The following is a 23,290-nucleotide window of genomic DNA, read 5'->3' on the forward strand; positions in this document are numbered from 1 at the left end:
ACCTGGTCCAACTATCCTTCTCGCCTAAATTGACTTTAATGTCGTTGCCTTCGAAGGTCACCTTCGATTTTCCAATCTTCCACACCACACCGCCGCCTTCGTTGGTTTCCATGCTCGGATACAATCCGAACACTTCATCCTCGTCGAACTTCCCCGTGCTCAGGTAGTCTCGTGCCAAAGGTCCCAACTCGATCTTATCCGAAGACGACGACGTGCTACCTATGGCTCGACGTCGTGCCGGTACTTCCTTCACTTCGAACGGCGTCGAAGGAATGCTCGAAATGGGTGTGGGTACAGCGTAACTTTTAGCTGCCAGTGGTACGAGTTCGTTGATCAAATTTTTATTTTGTTCCGTGACACTTTTAATTTCTTTACCTAGACCGCTGATGGCATCGATCACAGGTTGATCCTGACGTTTCTTCTCTTCGTAGGATCCGCGATTCTCGGATTTCCAACCTTTGAAGCGCTTCACAGGGTATTCCCGCAACTTGAGATTTTCGTCTTCTTGAAATTGACGTTTTGACATTTTTCTATATACGTTGAAACGTTTTTGAAACGTCGAATTCTCAGCCTATACGTTCGGTTCTCCTAGTTTTCTGCTGTCACCCGCTTGAGACTATCCACTTTTTCTAACACTCACTTTTTGTTGTAATGGTTATTTTATATATGCTTGTCGGACGTTTGAAAAAAAGAACGTTTTTTCAAATTTTATTTTTTAGATTCTTGATTTTTGATTTTTTTTGGATTTTTTTATTCTTGTTGCAAATCTGAAATTGTCCTCTTGTTAGCCTTTGAGACGTCTAGATAAACGTTTATTTTATTCCTATATTTTCCATGGTTTGCTTTTCGAGTCATGTCGATGGTCACGAATCCGAAATCACCTTGGTTCCAACAGTGGGAGCAGAATTTAGAAAATATATTGTAATTCATTTCAGCCCCTACGTAATCATCGTGTGCGTGTTTTAAATTGGTGTGGTCTTGTCGAAACAAACATATGAAATTAGCGTTGTCGCGTAGCAGTTGTTTAGGAACCATGGAAAAAGTTTGTACCAGGTAGAAACAATTCAATCCTTTGTGACGTCCTCGAGTGAAAAAATTACGAATCTCGTTTTGATTTTCCAAGATCATGTCGTCGAACACCACAACGGAATTCTCGAGACAATCGTCCAGTGGAATGTTTTCGGATGCGAAAGTTGCAATGCCCAGTCCCTCGTACAGTTTCATAAGTTGCTGGTATTTCGCTTGTTCGAGACTTTTCGAAAATACGTAGAGGTGTCTGTTTTCCCAGTCTAACCAATTGGGTGCGAGGATAAAATTATCAATGAGCAGTGTCGTCTTTCGCACCCCAAAGGTCCTACGATCAGACACCGTATGCTATCGGGGAGCAATTCGCCGTTCCTTTTCTTCGTTTGACTCTCCGAATCAGGTAGACGTTTCACGACATTCCACGCACTCATAGAATCACTTCGTTCGAATCGATCCAACTCGTTTTTGGAAGTCCCAGCCATTTCACCAAAAGTTTGTCACCTCTCTTACGCAAAACTTTTTCGATAAGGTACGTGTCGGGGTATTTAGTTTTAGAGAGTTCCTCCTCGTAGAAGCGCCCCAATAAAATTTCACCGCCACTGTCCTTTATTATATACGTGTAACGGTTCCCGGGTAGAACTCGAACCACGGTAAAAAGTTCCGTGCTCCAGTTTCGTGTGAAACCCCTGTCGAACGTTCGCTTCAATTTACTGACCCTCACCTGGTCTCCAATTTTGTATTTAGGTTGTTTTTTTTCGTGGGTGTGTACTTTGGACAGTAAACGCTAGAAATTAAACGCTGCTCGTCGGACTTGGTAACGTCAGCTGGCTTCATGCCTATCGTTCTGTGCACCGTGTGATTATAGTCGTTAACGAGTTCCGGAAGAATGGTGACCCACTTGTAGCTTCCCTGAAGCGTGAATCGTTTCCACATGTGTGTTTTCAAGGTTCGATTGAATCTTTCCACGATGCTGGCTTTGACGTCACTGAAGGTCGAGTAATGTCGAACGTCGTGTTTCCGAATAAACTTTTGGAATACGGCGTTGTAAAATTCCTTCCCTTTGTCCGTGTGCAGAAATCGAGGTCGTCTGCCGCCGCTTTCGCGAAAAATTGTCTTGAACGCTTCCGTGACGCATGTTCCCGTTTTCGCCTTCAAAGGTAGAGCCCATGCGAATTTCGAAAATGTGTCTATGACGGTGAGGAGGTACTTGTTGCCCTTGTTCAATTTATGTACATTTTTTAACTTGCCGCTACTCATCTCGACGAGGTCACTTTCCCAGAGGTCGTCGATGCCCTTGGTTACCACCGCCAAACGTTCGTAGTTGTGGCGTGCAGGTTTATGCAATTCTTGGACGATGGCTTGCCTGGACATTTTTTTTTTTTTTTTTTTTTAGAGATTACGTTAGAAGAGAAGCACCAGCGTGATGGGATTCAAAGAGGGTGGCACCTCGCTCGTGTTTTGAATGATAAGCTTATCGCCGGCACTCACGTCGAAAACGGTAAGATCTTCGTCTTCGTGTATTTCATATATGTTGCGCGTTTCGTTCCAACGTGCCAGAGGAATGTTTCCTGCTTTCTGGACACCACGATTCGATATCAAGGTCATGGTGGGGACGCTAGCTTTTCTGCCGTGAGACCAGTACGAAAATTCGTTTACCTGAATCGTGCCATCGAGGAGAAACTTGTAGTACGGATGATAAGGATTTAACATGTACAGTTTGTTACCTTCGACGAACGTGGAGATTCTCTGTTGATTGGGTACGCTGTTGATTTCGATGGCTTGCAAGGTGAACATTTTGGCGAATTTAGTGTCGACGCCGAGCAGATTACTGTGAACGTGTCCGAGTTTATTTTCGATGGGCAACAAATGCTCGACTATGGTATCCGTTACGGCAGAAAATGACGGTTTCATTTTCACTTCCACGTTCAACTGCTTGTAGTTTTCGTTAAGTTCTTGCAACTTGGCACCGAAAGAGGCCAGCGTCGATTCCTGCGTGGATTCCAGCACTCCAACTTGATCTCTGATGTTGACGACAATGTTCTGAAGGTTCTCGACTTGATTCAATTTCGAGCTCTTCTCGGTAAGATCGTTCACGATGCTTCGCATCTCGGTAAACTGCGTGTGAAGGTCGGCGACGCTCTGCGAAGTGGGCAACGTCGACACCAGTGAAGCAATTCGTCTCGAATCTGTTCCACGTTCGCCGTTTCCGTTTCTAGTCGTTTCAGCATACGTGATATGTTCCTTTTCAAAGCGTGCAATTCTTTGGAGGTGGGGAGATTGGCCACCCTACTCTCGAGATCGCTCAACGAACTTTTGATGTCGCTCGAATCGGATAGTGCCGTCACCGCCGTTTTCAATTTTTCCAAATTTTCCTTCGAAGGTACGCTCGTCCGTAACGATTCCAAGTCACCCTGTATGTTGTCGAGTACGTGATGAAAATGAGCAAGATTGGATTCGACGTTCAAATTTTCTAAATATTCGATCTTCTGCTGAACCGTGATTAACGTGTCCTGAATGCTCGTCAACGCTCTTGCTTCAGCGTGAATATTTTTAATTTCTTCGTTGATCAACTCCAGAGACGCCTGAAGCGTAGCGATGGTGGTTTGAATGTGTTCGAAATCTTGATAAGCCTCCAATTGAATTTTTATGTTCGCGACGCTTTTACCGATGACCTGCAGTTCGTCTGACGATGGTAAGTTCGTCATTGTATCTTACAAAGTCTGTAACTTGGATTTAATTTCTTCCAACGTGCTGGTTAATTCTTCTTGTAATTTGGAAACGACGACGTGCAAGCGTTCTACATCGATATCGTTCACGACGGTTTGAAGTTCAGAGAAATTCTTTTCGATTGCGGAAGTTCGTTCTTCGATTTCGAGTTTCAATTTTTCCAAATCTTCATTTTTCGATTGAAATTGCTGTAATTTGAGCAAATCATTTTGAAGCGAATCCACGCTCAACTGTATATTTTGAACGTTGTCGTAAGAAGGTACGTCAACATAATTTTTTATGAGTGTTTTCAGTTCGGAATCGATTTTCAGAATGGGATCGAGACATTGCGTTTGGAGCGTAGCGATCTCGGACTCTAAACTTTTGTTTAAGGTCTCCTGCAAAGCGATCAAATCACTCCTCAACTTTTTAATTCGGACATCCAACATGAGAATCTCTTCTGCGTGGTCTACACGCTTAGTGTGGCAGAAAATGTCGTTAGGCATTTTTGGTTAACGGTTATTTATAATAGGATAGACGATTCGTAATTCTACGAAGAGAGGAATGAGTTTGTCGTAATCTCCGAGGAGTTCCACGTAAAGACAATCTCCTGCAGACACATCGTACGACATGTTAGAAAGTACCTTGTCGTGCTTCATTCGAAAAATGTTCTTGCCGCTAGAAATTTTAATATTTCGCCCTTCGTTCTCCGGATTCACGGTGATCCGAAGTTTCCCGTCGATCGGAATTTCGTAGAAATGTAAATTGTTATTGAAGACGTAAAAAATCTTGCCCAAGTCCTCGTCCAATTTCGTCCAAATGCTGTTGAGGTGAATGATCAACAGACCGTTGAGTTTAGTTAACACGGAAGGTAGAAATTCATGATCTGTCGTGCGGTGTACAGTCTCCATTGTTTACTTTCGGAAACCAAAGAGATTCATTGTCCTTGCTATTTATTTATTGTGTATGTGAGACAGTTAAAGTTTATTTTTTTTATTTTAGTTATAGTTATTTAAGTTTATTTTTTTTAATTGCATTGCCTACAATTAGTAGTAGTATAATATATAGTATATATAATATATATAATATATAGTAGTGTTTAATAAATAAATAAAATACTTTTTACTTCACGTAATGTAATGAGCAAATGTCTTCAAAACATTAATGTACGATGTGTTAGATGCTGTTATATTAGGTTGGGTTAGCTATTATTGCTAACAGTATTTAAGTAAATTTTAAAAGCTCACTCTGTATTGCAAATCGATCACTTCCACGAGAGAGAGAGAGAGAGAGAGAGAGAGAGAGAGAGAGAGAGAGAGAGAGAGAGAGAGAGAGAGAGACACTGAGTGTTTGTTTGTTTGTTTGTTTTTATATTGTGTAGTAGTTGTGGTGTGTGTGTGTTTATATTGTGTTATAGTTGTGATGTGTTTGTGTGTGTCTTGTGTAGTAGTTATGCTGTCTAATGTGTTTGTGTTCGTCTTGTGTAGTAATTGTGCTGTCTAATATGTTTGTGTTTGTCTTGTGTAGTAGTTCCTCCATTCATATCGGGGGTTAGGCGTAGAGCTGACAACTCTGCACTGTAAAAAGACATGTCAAGAAACAGAAATATAAGGCCATGGATGTTCCCAAGGTAAAATATTCCGGAGGTAAAATAGTCCCCCGTTCGGATCTCCGGGTGGGGACTACTTTGGGAGGTCCCTGGACTAAGGATAAGATCTACGTTAGGAATAAGGATATTAAATTAGGCACCTGGAATGTTCTGAGCCTTTACCGGCCTGGGGCATTTCAGTGTACAGTTAATGAGATAGTGAAGTATAAATTAGATGTAGTAGCTGTCCAGGAAGTTAGGTGGCCAGGAGAAGGGAATTGTAAAACTAAAAATTATACTTTTTTCTATGGTGGTACTGAAAATCATAATTTTGGAACAGGCTTTTTCATAAATAATAGAATTATCTCGGCTCTTAAAACAATAGAATTTATTAATGATAGGATATCATATGCAGTTTTACAAGGTAGGTGGTGTAAAATTATTTTAATAAACATACATGCACCAACGGAAGATAAAGATGATAATACTAAAGATGATTTTTATACAGAGTTAGAACAGGTCTTTGATAAATTTTCTCTGTATGATATGAAAATTCTGTTAGGTGACTGTAATGCACAGATTGGCAAAGAAGAGACATTTAAACCCACGATTGGTAAAGAAAGTCTTCATGAATTAAGTAATGATAATGGTATAAGATTGATTACTTTTGCAACCTCAAAGAATTTAATTGTGAAAAGTACCACTTTTAAACATAAAGATATTCATAAATATACCTGGTCTTCTCCAGATGGTAAAACTCATAATCAGATAGACCATATTCTCATTGATAAGAGAAGGCATACTAGTATAATTGACGTTCGTACACATAGAGGTGCTGACTGTGCCAGTGACCATTATTTAGTAATTGCTAAATTAAGAGAAAGACTCTCAGTGATAAATCATAAGCAACAAAATCTAAAAGTTATAAAATTTAATACAGGAAAGTTTGCTGATGAAAGAATTAAGAAAGATTACCAAATTAAACTGTCAAATAGATTTGAGGTTTTGCAGGATTTAAATGATGATGAAAATATAAATGAAACAGACGTAAATAAGAATTGGGAGCACATACGTAATGCAATAGAATCAGCAGCTAAAGAAACTATAGGATACCATAAACCAAGAAAAAGTAAGCCATGGTTTGATAATGAATGTCATAATCTAATAGAAATAAGAAATCAGGCTAGACTTAGGTGGTTAAATAACTCGGATGATACAAATCTAAGCAATTATAATAGAATAAAGCGAGAAGTTAACCGCACGTTTAGAAGTAAAAAAAGAGATTACTTGAAAAGCAAAATTAACGAAATTGAAACAAACAGCAAAAATAAAAATATCAGAGATTTATATAAAGGTGTAAATGAATTTAGAAAGGGGTGGCAACCTAAAGTAAACTTGATAAAAGATAAAGACGGTGATTTTCTAGCTGACCCAAGCGATATTCTAAATAGATGGAAGAACTACTTTAATGACCTTTTAAATGTCCATGTAGGAGATAAATCAGAAGTAAATGAAGTCCACACAGCAGAACCTTTAGTTCCAGAACCTAACTTGACTGAAGTTAAAGATGCTATTAAAAGGCTTAAGAATAACAAAGCACCTGGGATTGATTTAATACCAGCTGAGTTAATTAAATATGGTGGAAATTCATTAATATGTCAAATTCATAAATTAATTTGTTTAATATGGAATAAAGAAGAAATCCCTCAACAGTGGAAAGAATCCATAATTGTTCCTGTGTTTAAAAAAGGTGATAAAATGAACTGCAATAATTACCGTGGAATTTCTCTACTCTCAACAACATACAAAATATTGTCTAACATTCTTTTAACAAGACTAACCCCATATGCTAATGAAATTATAGGTGATTATCAATGTGGATTTAAACGTAACAGATCAACTACAGATCAAATTTTTCACATCAGACAGACACTTGAAAAAAAGTGGGAATATAATCAAAATGTCCATCAGCTATTCATTGATTTCAAAAAAGCATATGATTCGGTCAAAAGAGATAAATTATATAATATATTAGTAGAGTTTGGAATACCTAAGAAGCTTGTTAGTATGATAAAAATATGCACCAGTGAAACAGAAAGTAAAATTCGTGTGGGTAATAATATGTCTGACAAATTTATAATTCATGATGGGTTAAAACAAGGAGATGCATTATCTCCATTGCTCTTTAATTTTGCCTTAGAATATGCTGTTCGGAAGGTAAAAGAAACTAAAGAAGGACTAAAATTAAATGGTGTGACTCAGTTGTTAGCATATGCAGATGATGTAGACTTACTGGGGGATGATATAAATACGATTAAGAATAATGCTAAAATATTTTTCAAAACTGCTAAAGAGATAGGTTTGGAAGTTAACAAAGAGAAAACTAAATATATGCTTACAGGCCGAAACCAAGTGTTAGGTAATAATCAAAATCTAATTATTGATAACAACTCGTTTGAACCAGTTTCCAAATTCAAATACTTAGGAGTAATATTAACAAATGAAAATTATATTAAAGAGGAAATAAAAAGTAGGCTTAATTCAGGAAATGCATGTTACTTCTCTCTTCATAAACTTTTGTCTTCTCGTTTAATATCTAAGAAACTAAAAGTTAAAATATACAAAACAGTAATTTTGCCTGTAGTATTATACGGGTGTGAAACTTGGTCCCTTACATTAAAAGAGGAACATAAATTGAGAGTATTTGAAAATAAGATTCTTAGGAAAATATTTGGACCTAAAAGGGATGAGGAGACAGGTGAGTGGAGAAGGTTACATAATTTAGAACTACATAATTTGTATTCATGTCCAGATATTATTAGAATAATTAAATCAAGAAGACTTAGGTGGGCAGGCCATGTGGCACGAATGGGAGAGGAAAGAGGAGTTTACAGGATTCTTGTTGGGAAACCAGATGGTAAGAGACCTGTAGGAAGGCCAAGACGAAGATGGAGGGACAACGTTGAGATGGACCTAAAGGAAATCGGTAGGGATGGAAAAGAGTATATAGATCTTGCTCAAGATAGGGACAGATGGAAGGCCTGTGTTGCTGCAGCCATGAACCTTCGGGTTTAAGAAGGCTAGAGAGTTAGTTAGTTAGTTTGCCTACAATTTTTACTAATTTCTAAACGATAGTGTCCCCAAGGCAACGTGTGGATTCCACAAGACAAAATACATCTTTTATCGTCATGCGGATCCAGAACAATTTTCTTAACTTTGTTTGTGGTAAGCACGTGGTCTACGCTTTGTATCCTTGTCTCCAAACGTAGAATCCTCGACTGTGAATAGAGGCAATTGATGTAATCCTCGAACACAAGCTTGTTTTTCACGGTATTTTTACCAACACCTTTGGCTTTTTTGGTGATGCTGGTTTCTGTTTTCACCACATACATTTTGGAACGTAAGCCGGCGAACTCCAGAATGATTTCTCCGTTGCATTCATCCTTCATTTTACCAAGCCCCTTTTTATTGCGAGAAGGGAGATCAAATTTGTTTGGTTGAGGGAAGGAAGATGTGTCGAAATGATCAATCATTTTCGGTTGTTTCAAATTGTTGTAGAGGTCAGATGTCTGTACGGAATAAATAAAACTGTCCGTGTCCGTGTACAAAAGTGTTATATTTTCATTATAGAAGGGTTTCATGACATTATAATGAAATTCAAACATATGCAGTTTAGATAAATCCAAAACCGTCGCCCCCACGTAGATTGGTTTGTTGAACTTGATTATTTTTTTATCCATCACAAACAGGGCCAGGCTTTCATCATATATATTTCGTGATTTGAATGTCGGCGATGCTATCAATTTTCTACATTTATTTGAATCGGGAACTAATCTCACGTCCACGTGCTTCCTGACATTCTCCATTGTTTTTCCGTAAACAGCATTATTCATGAGTTTAAAAAAATCTTTATCTAAATCTGACGTGGCGCGTGTTCTATGATACGTATTTTTTTCAATGTAAAGTTTTAACCACTCGGAATGTTTGAATTTCATTATTCTTCTCACATTTATTACTTGAGCTCCCTTCTCAATTCAGAATTGAAGATTTTTGTAATGGAGAACGTATCTCTCTTTCCTATCCAATGTTAACAGAAGCTTACGTTAATTTGAATCAGGCGAACATTTTAGTTCGGGTGCAGGAGGTAGATCTTTGAAGTAATCGTCTAGATGGTCGGGGAATTCGAGGTCCACCTCTATAAACAAGCCAAATTCACAGTCGTTGAAATTATTAATGTTAATGGAAGTGGTATCCACCCATTCGAACCCGCCGTAAGGAAGTTTTTGTATCATAGCATGTCCGTATAAATTATTTGCATCCACATAAAATATGTATTTCGATTGTTCATTAGGATCGTATTCTTCTGTCATGTGAACGTTATTTGCTTTTGCATGTCTCTGTACGCATTGCACCATTCCACCTCGTATCCCCCTCTCGATAAAATATAACATGTCCACGTCCGGTATCAATTCGAGTTTTATTTTTGTCTGTAATAACATGGCAGACCACGCTAAGCCCGAGAGACCGTAAAAATATGCAGGATCTAATTTGTAAATATTCGCCGACGTTTTCCTGAATGCTTGAAAAACATCCGCGAGTATTGTCACGTCCAGTTTTAAGTAGGCATCGTGATAATCGCCGAGTGTCCTACATCCTAATTTGTCCCACATCCGTTGCGCGTGTTCGTTTTCATCATCCGTGATTCCTTTCTCTCTGAGTCGACTGTAAAATTCTTTTTGAGGTGGGAGAGTGTCGTCGTTAAATTTAGAATTATCACTAACATATTCGTAAGGATAAATCCCTTTACGTCTAATCATTTGTATGTCTACGGTGGGAAAATTAGCTCTCGTTATTCTAAATTGTTCAGCCGAAAGTTTGCTTGCAAGAGCGTCCAAGCTCGCAGATAAAAATCTGTAAGAATCTAAAAATCTCATCTCCACAGTTTCGTTTGTTCCCGGAATCAATACTCGCTTGCTGACACTGATGTACCTTTCTTCATTCTCTGCTAGAATATTTACTTTTTGTCTATCATATCCAAGATTCCGTATTAAGAGATGGAAGTCGTAACCGCTGCCATTATGAAGGTATATGGGGACAAACGTAGGTTTTTGGATCTTTAGATTACACGTGTTACAGATTCCACCGATGTAGTTTCCGGTGAAGTGATTATGGTGAAATACTTTCCGGTTCTCGTCGGTGAAACGTTGATCGCACACCGGACACGTTTCAATGTTATTGTGAGATTGAAGTTCATCGCTGGATAATGGAAGCATTGGTTTCGATTCGCGTAAGAGGCTGCCAATAGTCTCAACATCTTCAACCAACTTTTCAAAAAAATGTTTGATTACGTCTGGTCCTCGGTAAACATACGGTTCATCTATCCTATCCTGTCGCACGACAACATATCCGAAACTCGAGGCTTCGTGCAACTGATACGGTGTTGTGGAAGAAAGTTCGGGGTCTGGTTCGCAGTACGACAACGGTTTGAGAAAAGACTCAAAATCAGCAATGATGATTGCAGGATGTTCGAACAATGCCTTATGCATCCTAAATTCTTCGACCTCTTTTGATTTCGGCATCAACATGCAAGTCGGTCTGTTGTCACCGCAATAAATTTTATGTTCGGCAAGTTTCTCGATAGCAATCTGACGTCCGGTGTAATTTCGATAATCGACTTGTTTTCGATCGTCGAACTTGGTTAGGTATCTCGGGCAAACTTCGATGTTGTTTGCATACTTGGTAGTTTGACTTCTGACCAAGCGTGATAGTGAACGAATAAGACAGTAATGGTGAACACTGTCGTTTGAAATAAGAAGAAGATTAATTACACGAGCATCATCATCGTCGACATCGCTTATCCTGACGGGATGCACGAGATATTTATCTGACGTGAAGGAATATACATTAATAGCGATGCGTTTTCCTGCACGAATTTCGAACTTTGTTATATCCGACAATGTCACCGGGTATTCGATGCCAGACATTACACTTTCAAACTCGGACTCGTATTGTTTGTAATGTCCAACCCACTGTGGATTATTTTTGCAATAAACAGGATGCAGTGCAGCCAACACACACCAAAGGAAACACTTGTTATCGCTGTTCTGTATATTTAACACAGCCCTCTTGTGTTGAATGTTCGGTGGAAGAGGAACGTAGCTGGAAGCGCGAAGAGGCGAGAATCGGTTCACGTAAACGGTTAACGTGTGAGGACTTCCACACAGAGATCATCCCGACCCTTTAGCCTCGAAATCGTCGTGTTTCTTAACCAGCTCGTTGGTAACTTTATAATAGAAGTTGTCTAAATTTTCGACGTCAGCAAAATAAAGTGTCTGGTTTTTTGTACGATGATAAAAAATACTCGTTGTACCATCAACTTTCTCGTATTCAGAAAACAGAACAACGTATACTTTTATATAGTTGTTTTCAAGTTTATCTTTTAAAATATTTAGTACAGATGTTTTCGTTTCATCCAAGAAACTAAGGATGTCACGACCTGGTTCTGACTTAATTGAAAAATCCTTGAGTTGGTCGTTGAATGCAGATCTAATTGGTTTGCGTTCATCGGATAATTTAATTTGCTTGGAAGTGGAAGCTTCCGTTTCTGAATTATAGATTTTCCTTTTCGATGCTTGTCCGGTCGATGGTTTGCAAATTTTGAGGTGTTTACTTAAATTTGCAGTGCTGATCATTTTTCTACATCGAACACAAGGCTTAGAAGGTAACGAACGATTAATTCTCGAAGCTGTTTCGCTACATCTTGCCCTGTGTACCGATAAATTGTTCCTTGAGATTAGCTTCCCACAAGTAACACATTCAGTTTTATCATTTTTACGATGGAAACTGGAGGTGGATGCCATTGCTTTCTCCAAAAAAATCACAGAAATCAAAAAAAGTCTAGTATATATAGCGTTACAATTTTCAGGTATGTTATTTTTATATAGAATTTCTTGGGTATGAATACAAAAAAAACTCAAGAATTCAATCTATACAGTGAATAGAATTTCAGGTATGTTATTTTATATAGAATGTTTTGGGTGCGAATACAAAACTCGAAGAATTCAATCTATACTGTGAATACAATTTTCAGGTATGTTATTTTATATAGAATTTCTTGCGTGCGAATACAAAACTCGAAGAATTCAATCTATACTGTGAATACAATTTTCAGGTATGTTATTTTTATATAGAATTTCTTGGGGAAGGCCGAAAAATTTTCTCGGGGCCGCAGCCACTTATTTTTTTTTTTTTTCACCGCGCGCTTTTCTTTGTCGACAGTTTCAACGATGCCCTCCGAGCCACGACATGTTCCATGCATATGCTCGGAGATAGCAGCATTTCCTTGATAGCAATTCATCTTGCCGAGAAACGAAAAGCTTTCTTGGAACTTGTAAGTAAATTGAATGTCGAAGCTGAAAATCGTTCAAATGCCATGGAGGTCGACACCGAACCCACAGCTATTACGGATGCTTCGAACGAGGAGGTACAATTTCATTTCACCTCTCAATTTTTGGTACGAGAATTTGTTGAACCTTTCGTTACGGCCCCTTCCCTCCGTACTACGTTTCAACTTTACAACAACGTACTTAATTCGATACTCGAAGCTTCCGTGCAGCAAAAATACATATCGATATGCATGGGTGCGGCTGTTTCGAACCTTCTGCGCTTGGATAGCAGGTACGAAGGCAATCCGCCCATCATCGAGCTGGTGAATTCGATTTTGGCTCCTCTCACGGACGAGAAGAACATGCTACACATGTTCATCGCGTTGCTGCAGATTGTAGTCGAATGTTTCGTTTTTTCGATCTTGTACGGGCTTCACCATCTTGCGCTCGCTGCCAGCATCAATTTCGATCGTCCCAGGGTTGGGACCACCGCTTCTTGCACCTGCGAGGCGTTGAAATCAACATCCCTGCCTCCCGGACACATCAACCATTTGGACGCGGGAGCCCTGATCGAATTGTACGAAAAAAAAACATAGCTTGCGTTTCGAATCGCGAGCACATAAAGCAGCTCGTGCAGACATTGACCGATACGTTTTTGATAGCCGACGAGAAGATGCGGACGGCCAGGTTGCAGCAGATCATGGCCGAAACCGTAACGAAAGAACTTTTCATCATTGCGATGGGTTGGGCCAGATTACAAGCGCGTGACCGAGGGAAACGTGGGCGTGTACTATGCGCCCAGCGAATTCAAAGCACGCAGGCCGATGTTCGTCATCAACACATCTAAGAGAAAGCAGGTGGTGGTCAACGATCGCACCAACATCAAGATCGTCTGCGAGTTCTACGACGCGCTGCCTGCCGATACTCTGTGCAGCGTCATCCTGGTCGCAGAGAAGTCCTTCGTCCACGACGTGAAGAACGAGAGGGTTACGGAGCAGTTTTAAAAAAAAAATCCTAAAAAAATTTGCCACATACTAAAAAAAAATAAAATCAACAAGGTTATATAAAATATAATGTAAGTTAGTTCGGTGCGCAAATAAAAAAAAATGATAGGTCACTGAAGATTGTAAAAAAAAATAATTGTAAGATAGGTTAAGTTATATCACGTAAGAGATCGTGATCGAGTAAGATGTTGGCAACACTGCGAGAAAATAAGGCTTGTGTGTCTTACAAGAGCAAACCATTAAGTCGAGCCCCACCGAGCCCACACTTTCGGTTGGTGAACTCTCTCCATTTGGGTCTACTACAGTTCGGTGTGCAAATAAAAAAAAATGATAGGTTAAGTTATATCACTGAAGATCGTAAAAAAAGAAATCGTAAGATAGGTTAAGTTATATCACGTAAGATCGTGATCGAGTGAGGTGTTGGCATCACTGCGAGAAAATGGAGCTTATGCCTTACAAGAGAAAACCATTAAGGCGAGCTCCACCGAACCCCACTCCGAGCTCCACTTTCTGTCGTTGAACTCTCCATTTGGGTCTACTCTAAAGTAGGTCAAAGCACGTAGAGGCTCTCGTGTAGTTTAGCACGAAAAAAAAATAAATAGGTTAAGTTATATCACGTAAGATCGTGGTATACCTACAAGTGTGAGGTGGGAAAAAAAGGGAAATTTTACTAAAACATCGCTAAATGCTAAAACATCGACAAAAAATTGTCAAAACATGTCAAAAACTGATATTCAATTGGTAAAAAAAGAGGCTACAAATGCATACCTACTAAGTATGAGTGGGAAAAAAGGGAAATTTTACTAAAACATCGCTAAACGCAAAAACATCGACAAAAAATTGTCAAAATATGTCAAAAACTGATATTCGATTGGTAAAAAACAGAGGCTACAAATGCATACCTACAAAGTATTATTTTGAAACAATCAATATACACTACTATTATTATTATTATTATTATTTATTATTTCCATAGGGTTACAATTAAGCCATACAACATTTCATTTTGAACAAAATTAATACAAATAGTGACTTGATGCCCTATATAGTAAAAAAAAATATGCAATGTGGGTGGGGGATGGTGAGGAGGGGGGGGGGTAAGCACTGAAAATAAACATTACTGGAGTTAGAATTTAAAGACATGTGAACGTAGAAGACGACAGAACTGCGCTTTGCTGGTACTGAGTTTGATCTTCGTCGGGAGTGAATTCCAGGTTACCGCTGCTAGATACGAGAAAGACTTCTGACCAAATCTGCTTTTGTTGGGTTTGGGGATTACTAGGTCTCTATGTAAGGATGATCTGGTGTTTCGGTTGCTGAACTCAGAACGGAGCTTAATGTTATGATGAATTGTAGACGATTTGTTATGTATGCTATGGAATACCTTATTCAAGTAGATGTAATGTATTCTCGAAGTGACTGTAGGTATATTGTAAATCTTGCGCAATTGTTGGGAATTATATTCTTGGGGGTGCATGTGTATGATTCTTAAGCAATTGTTTTGGATAGTTTCAAGTTTCTTCAGATGAGTTATGTTACCGCCAAAAATAAGACTAGCACCATACTCGAATACGGGACGAATAAATGAAAGGTAGAAATGTCTACTCAGATTTCTATTGAGATATTTACGAATTTTTCGAAATATGTAAATATGGTGATAGATTCTACGAATATAGTTATTTATTTGATAATTAAAATTTAGCTGAGGGTCGATAATGATTCCGAGATATTTTAAATGATTGCTCAAAGGTACTCTGGCGTCATTAAGGGTAATATCTATCGTGTTAGCAGGGATTCCCTTACCGGTGTGAAGCACCATGGCCTTCGTCTTTGCAACGTTAAGTTTCAGGTTGTTCATGTTGTACCACTTTAATACTTTGGGGAATGAGTTTTCCATTTTCTCCTTTACATCCTGGTACGTATCTCCAACATGGACGAGAAGGCAGTCATCTGCGTACAGAGTAATCGACAAATCTGAATTTATTAGTGTGATATCGTCAATAAATAGGTTGAATAATTTTGGGCCAAGTATAGAGCCTTGTGGAATGCCTGCAGACACTGACTGCTCGGTGGAAAGTGAACATCCTACTTTCGTTGAGATTTTTCTATTTGCGAGAAAACTTTCCATCCAGAGAATTGTTTTGCTATTGAAACCAAATCTGTTCTTTAATTTTTCTATTAGCAAATTGTGATCAACGGTATCGAAGGCTTTGCATACGTCCAGGGAAATTAATCCAACTAGGGAATTGCTTTTTTTGTCCAGTGTCTCGCGCCATTCATTAATTAAACTAAGTAATAATAATTCCGAGGATACATCCTTCCTGAATCCATACTGTCGATCAGACATCAGATTGTTGGCTTCCAGGAAAGTTGTCAGTTGCTTCTCTATTACTTTTTCCATAACTCGGCTTAATGTTGGGGTTAAGGAAATCGGCCTGTAGTTACACGCTAGGGTAGGAGATCCAGATTTGTGAATTGGAGTTATTATAGAGTGCTTCCAGCTCGTTGGAAATTGGCCACGTTCGAAGGACGTGTTTATTATGTCGGCGAGGGGCTCCGCTATAAGTGGGGCCAACGCCACCAGAACGCTGTTGGGAATGCCGTCCGAACCTCCTGCCTTTTTTACGTTTAATTTATTAAGAATTACCAAAACTTCATCGACCGTAACAGATTTTAATGAGAACTCTTCAATTTGTTGTACAACAGCTGAATTGGGGTCTTTTCTTAGAATATTTATGTTCGAATTGCAAGGATTAACGTGCGCCGATGCTTTGCATATATTAGAAAAATGAATATTTAAATAATGAGCTATGTCGGACGGGCTCGTTAAGAGGACATTGTCGACTAGTAAATGATTAATTGTAGTTTTTGATTCTCTACCCGTGATCTCATTGATAACCTTCCATTTGCAGTTGTTATTGCTAGTGGTCTGGTTCACCATATCTCTTTAGTAGTTTACTTTTGCCTGCCTAGTAATTGTTGTGCAATGATTTCTAAAAGATTTGTATTGCTCCCACGTATAGTCACAAGAAGGATCCACCGCTTTCTTGAACAAGCTGTTCTTCTGTGAAATTAATTTAATAATTTGAGGGGTGATCCAGGGCTTCCTGCTTTCTCTCACCCTGAGAGTTTTCAAGGGAGAAAATTCGCCGAGTGCAGTCGAAATGAGAGACTGCAGATGACTGACCTTGTCGTCCACGGTTAAGTCGGGAGATGTGCTTGCGTAGAACGGAAGAGACGACGCGAAGGTGAAAAAATTAGGTTCGTATATTTTATGAATTTTATGGGTAGTAATTAGCTTCCTTGGCGTGCGCGTTATATTAATTTTAAGTGTGGTGTAAACGAGAAAATGGTCACTCATGTCCTCATAGACAGTTCGTGTGACTGTGTGCAAGTGAGGGTTCGAGGAATAAATGTGGTCGATTAACGATTCGGATGTCCACGTAATTCTTGTAGGCAGAGTAACGAGTTGTTTGTGTCCTAGGACTGATAACGTTTCCATTAACGTATCTGAGTCTTTGTCATCTTTCAGCAAATTTACATTCATATCTCCAAGGAATATTGATAGATGGCTCGGTGGCAAGCTACTGATCATCCTTTGCAAGATTGCGCACGCTTTTCCAACCGATCCGCTAGGAGGTCTATATCCGCAACCTATGATAGCATTTTTATTTGTTTTTGGGCACGAGACTCGCACCCATAGTCCTTCAAGGTCACTTTCATTGACCGAAATTACCTACCCCTATGGCTGCTAGCTAAAAAAATCATTACAACAAAAGGCCGAACCATAACACCAGGAAAGGTACAAAATACATGGTTATTGATACATTATACCACAGACAGAATACAGTGTTTGCATAAACATCATTAAATGTGCATCTTGTTATTACAAATACTCCATAGACATCTGTATTGAATGTCTTTCGTGACCCAGAAGTAAAAGTTAGAAAAAGATTTGATAAATATTTTATCATGAAACTCTAAGTTAGAAAACAACTGTGAATGGTTGGAAATCAGCATGGTGGGAGAAGTGTCATTGGGGCATCGGAATTTTTCAGTTGTTCTCCATCATACATCTTGCTGGTTGTGGCATTTCTCTCACAGGGAAAGTTGCGCTTGGAGCCGAATCTATCCTACCTGATACATGTTTACGAAGGTTGTAGTAAATGTAATGGACTTACGATGGGAAGGAGACTAAAAGTAATTGCCAGAGGAGGAATGTTAAATTAACTGTCAACATCAGCGACAGGGGGCAGCTTCCGGCCTTCCACACTGGTATGGTTGAAACTGAACTTTTAACGTCGTAACATGTACGCTATGTTGGGTGCGTCGATTTTGCACCCCTAACAAAGTCATGCCACCTTCAGCCACTACAAACTTATTACTTAAACATTGTATTTCATTCTGTCAAATCATGCCCGCCGATAGTGCGCTACGATGCAAGGGATCTCAGGTTCGAATTTCGGTCTGGGCATGGGTGTCCCCTGTGAGATTCCTTCATGAACATATTCATATCACCACTCAATCCTCATTTTCGCTATTAGCTAAAAGTGGCAGAAAATCTAAGTAAACTAAACACAATCAATCAAATCATTCGGAATTTGTACATACATATGTGACTATACAGTAAAATCTCGTTAATCAGGATCCCGATAAGCCGGACTTCGCTTAATCCGGACAGGCAGAAAAAAAAGAAACAGAATGCAATGTTTTAAATGTGGCTAGAAGTCAACAAGAGAACTTTCCGAAGAAAAGGCAGTCAAACACTGATGGAATTCCGTTTTCCGCAGACTGTACTGTATAGTGTATTTAGGCCTATGCCTTTTTAATACACCATAATAAACTTGTTTTGTTGCTATAAACGGAGTTTTAATGCACTTTCTACTGTTCTTTTAGGTTATTTCAGTTAATCCGGACTTTCGTTAAACCAGTTAATTTATCCCCCATTAGTCCGGATTAACAAGAATTTAATGTATTAAGAAGTACTTTTTTCGTAGTCTTACGTACTGTTTTTAAGTTTCTGACAGTAAAATGTAATTATACTAAATAAATTTGTCATTTCTTAAAATACAAGAGGTGTTTGTGATATAATGAAATTGTAATATACTAAATAACGTTGAAAAGTTATCGTGGTAAACTTTAACATCCTGGACTGTATTTTGCTGACTAACGAGGCTCCGGCACCTAAACCTGCATGCAGGATAATTGTCTGAGGGATACGTGCTGTGTCGTCTTTGTATGTTTGTGATTTTCATTCATTCATTTCATGTTATTAGCACCTATTCCCATCTTCGCGATTAGCCCAAAGTGGCAGAAAAGCGAAATGAAATAAACTAAATCATTAATTAAAAGAGGGTGGTAATGTGATAACATGTGTAACAGACAACAGTATATAAAAGCCTGTTGCGACCCCGTGGGAGGTCACTTAAATTTCCACAATATTTTTATTCTCATCGAATAAAAAAACAGGCTCCCACAATTAAATAAATATTTTCTGGGGGGGATCATATTTGAATGTTTGTTTCACAATATACAGTATCTGCATAACTCAATGAAAGCTGCGGAAATGACAAAAGCACCATATTATATGTAAAAATGAATACTCCATGCGGAAAATGTGTAACATTCTTCAGAATATATAACATAAATTATATGTAACTCGCATATAACATTGAAATACGCCGATATTTTTCTATACGCAAACGAAAATGTATGTAATTACATAAGGTCGGTTGAGATATTTGGTTATATATATACATATATATATATCCTTCGCTTTTCTGCAAGTGCTGACTAATCGCGAAGATGAGAATTATAGATGATATGATGAAATTGATGAAGGAACACACAAAAAACAACCATGCACAGGACGAGATTCCAACCCGGAACCACTGTTAATTTAATAAGAATCCGAGCCGTTCGTATTACCATACTTGCTATGATATAATGGACAATGTCTTCACCGTATTCGCCAAAGTTTGCTATAAGCTCATTTTATGTTCAGATAAGAGAACCGGGACTAATGCTACGGTTGGAGTGGAATCCGAGAGTCTTTGCAATGCGTCTCCATTTAGGATCGAAACCGGGATCTCTTAATTAAAGGGCGACAGCTTTGCCACTACGCATCAGGAATACCAACCTCAAGAGCTAAACAGACACAGGCATTTAAAATGTTACTTAAGCTAAAATGCATTAAAAGAAACTTAATTCTCGGATCTATTATATGAACACTTCTTTCACAAACAAGCATTATTACAAATAACATAACATCTTGCAGCTATATTTTCATTTCGTCAAGCAAGCCAGAGATTATAAACGTATTAATCGCATGTGACCTTGTCTCTTTAAAAATTTAGCGAACTTTCTCTACCGTAAGGGCCGATTTGAAAAAAAAAATCTGTATATATTTCTACTTGATTGCGTGTTATTGACATTAGCAGACAATGAATGCTCTACATCAGCTAAAATTATTTACTGATGAGTGTAAAAATATTTGTTGGAAATCCAAACTTGAGAATGAAGGAAGTAATTAGGTACTTACCACCATGCGAAGAACGTGGTCTGGGACATTTCTGGAACTGTTGCAGAGCACATGCGCAGACGAATGAGAGAATATCACTGGAGCTTTCGTAACCTGCAACGCATCAATCATCGTTCGAACCGATACGTGCGAGAGATCTATCATCATCCCCAGCCGGTTCATCTCCTTGACCACCAACTGCGAGAGAGGAGAAAGGACATTCACTTAGAGTTGCGAAGAGAATGAATTCCACTTGCACTAAAAAGTGTAGTGGTACAGGTACGTTAACAGTATGTAGCAGATGTAAATGAATGTTTTCAAATACTCAAATGTCGTCTATACTCTGTCTCCAGAATCTCTGGAGCGATGGAAAGAAAAACATGTCTATGCGGAAGTGATGACTCGAGAGGGCTCGACCAATGAATGCCTCCGAGGGTAAGTGAGTGCAGGTAGCAGTCGTTTGCACCAGCGGGCACGGTTTTGCTCCGCTGATTTCCTTTCTCCCGTCCTCTTCCCTTGAGCGCCGATTTGCTCCACAGATTCCATGGACACAATATAGAGTACGAGATAAGAATGCGAATAAGGGTCAGTACCTTTTATTAACCAGATACTTGTAACACATTTACTGCAAGTAAGTTACTTTTTCTGAGCAAAGACAACTTTAATTATTTGCTTTCTAAAATGAGAAACCGTAACTGGTTACTTTTTAAAAATGAATAACTACGTTTGTTTTTATAATGAAGCTGAGTGTACATTAGATGATCATCAGTAAAAGTAAAAAATAGCTTACTTGCAGTTAAGGCATGGATTTGAGTAACTGTAAAAATTCATGGTAACCATAACAGGGTATTTACAAAAACAGTAATTGTAATCGTACCTACCTTATATTTTGAGCAAATAACTTTTGAAGTAATGATAGTGAATCGCATGGATGTGTGGTCAAATATTCACATTTAAAGAGAAAATATATTGAAAAGGAATAGTTGATAGAAGATAATATTGCAATAGTGCCGCATCAAAGAAATAAACCCAAGTCCTTTATAAAAGTACAATTCTCAGTTTTAAGAAATAACAAATGATGGCTGCAATCCTCGAGAATTGATCCAATCCCACTCTATGGGAATGAACTGTAAAAATTATTGTACAGCTATTTCACTTTTCATCTGACACTTCTAAATACTTTGCTTTATTCAACGTAGACAGAAATTTTTATTAACTATACATTAAAAACACTATATGTTTTTGTTAAGTGGCCTTAAAATATTTGTGTTAACCAACGAACTCAAGGGTTAAAAATAAGAAGAAGATATGACGTCAGGCGTGATCTGATTGGTGCTGCCCAATACGAGCTCGAGTGTTCAAGAGCGACCAGAAAGGTTTTGGGTAGCACGTCGAACAGATACACTGCACGTACACTGTCATTCATGTAAAGGTAGAGTTCGTTAGATCTAATTTGGCAAAGCAGTAGAGAGTTGTTCTGTGTATCTAAGTTGACTTATGTGATTAATGGAACTATAGAATGGTTCCAAAGGATTTCTGTTACCTTTAGTATATTTTGAAATTTGTTTTCAACAGACGTGAAAACAGATATATTTATCTGTTTTCCTTGAAGCATGCGGGTATTAATTGTAACATCTCAATTTCCAATGAACATCCTCGAGACTCATAGGACTCTCTATAGTACGCTCCACCGTGCGGTCCCATCAGCCTCGATACCTCCCGGGAGTTTGCCTGAAAGGAATCGAGGGTGATGATAACGTTTATGCACAAAAAGATTCGATTTTGCAATGTATGCATAGGGGTGTTTCCAGGACCATGAGAGCAACAGTCAGGGGAAAGTTACCCTCATTACGGAATCATTAAATCACCATTTAAAACTCAGTTATTGGCATTCCATTTTAGCGGACGATCCATATGATGGTAAAATTCAAGATAAATAAGGTATGTAAGGTTGGTTTTCACAATCCGTCTGGAACAATGGCACTTTACTTTTAACTGTACAAACAGTACTGACATCTACAATCTTTCTTAAATTTCCTACACCTTTGGAAAAAATATTAAAACTTGAGACTCCCTTGTTAATTTTTTTTAATGTTTATTCTTAAATCGAAGTGGAATATGTTATCACGAACATGAAAAATGTATTGTCAAAAAAATACCTACTCCAGTACTAATGTTATTCATTTATTGAAAGATAATGTAAGGAACAAACGTCAGAATCGAATAGAGTTTATTGTCGCTGAAGCAGAGAAGGCTTGCTTGCACAAATATAAAGTTGAGATGGGCAAAAGTACGCCCATTATTCTCTTCATTAGGTTAACCAGTCGAAGCCAAACAACAGCCACCGATGCCTCCCTCTTGGTGAACTTAGCTTTGAATGTGAAATCAGCGCAAACATCAATTAATTCATCTCGTTCACAAGTTGTAAAATCTATTTCCTCCAAAATATCTGCGAAATCAAAAGGTGACACAATCCAGTCAAAATTATCGGTGGATAGAGATTAGAGATGGAAATTACGTATCTATTTCATCGTAATATTTATTTTGCCTACTACCCAAGTATATTTGCCTTTTCATTCTTCGTTTTTTTCGTTTATCCCTAATATATCTCGCGGCACCCCTTGTTGCGAATCACGTATATAATGAAACACAACAATGGCACAAGTAACATTAAGAAATGTGATATTTACTAACCGGAAAGTGCATTTTGGACATTAAATGAAAGAGAAAGTGGAAGACAGTGTAGTCAGATGATAGACACGCTGGTAAGAATACATGTTGATATTATGTCCCCTGGATCAACCAGCGCGTGGGTTGACCTGCGTAATGCAGTACGTAGGTACATACAAGCCTGCTCAATACGAAACAAAGCCATACATGGCAGGATATATCCAGGCTCATGCACAGTACATGTGATGCGGTTATGAAGCCTAGTGCATAGTTTCATTTAGTCTATTTGCATACAAGTCAGCTCTATGGGTTCATTCACATAATTTGCGGTTGTGTCGGTGCAGAGATGGGATGGTGATGGCAAGTTGAAACTGCTCTTTGTAGACCATTT

General features: G+C 38.6%; 1 protein-coding gene across 1 annotated transcript in view; it reads right to left on the reverse strand.

The window, feature by feature from the left end:
* Positions 1-23,290, reverse strand: part of LOC145978104 (dipeptidase 1-like) — a 176,756-nt gene that overhangs the window by 62,851 nt on the left and 90,615 nt on the right. The window contains exon 6 of the mRNA XM_083110545.1: positions 20,251-20,427. Within this exon, the coding sequence (XP_082966671.1) occupies positions 20,251-20,427 (177 nt within the window). The remainder of the gene's footprint in view (positions 1-20,250; positions 20,428-23,290) is intronic.

Source organism: Lepisma saccharinum, chromosome 24 (assembly GCF_977018435.1).
Source record: "Lepisma saccharinum chromosome 24, izLepSacc3.1, whole genome shotgun sequence".
Classification (NCBI taxonomy): Eukaryota; Metazoa; Arthropoda; class Insecta; order Zygentoma; family Lepismatidae; genus Lepisma; species Lepisma saccharinum.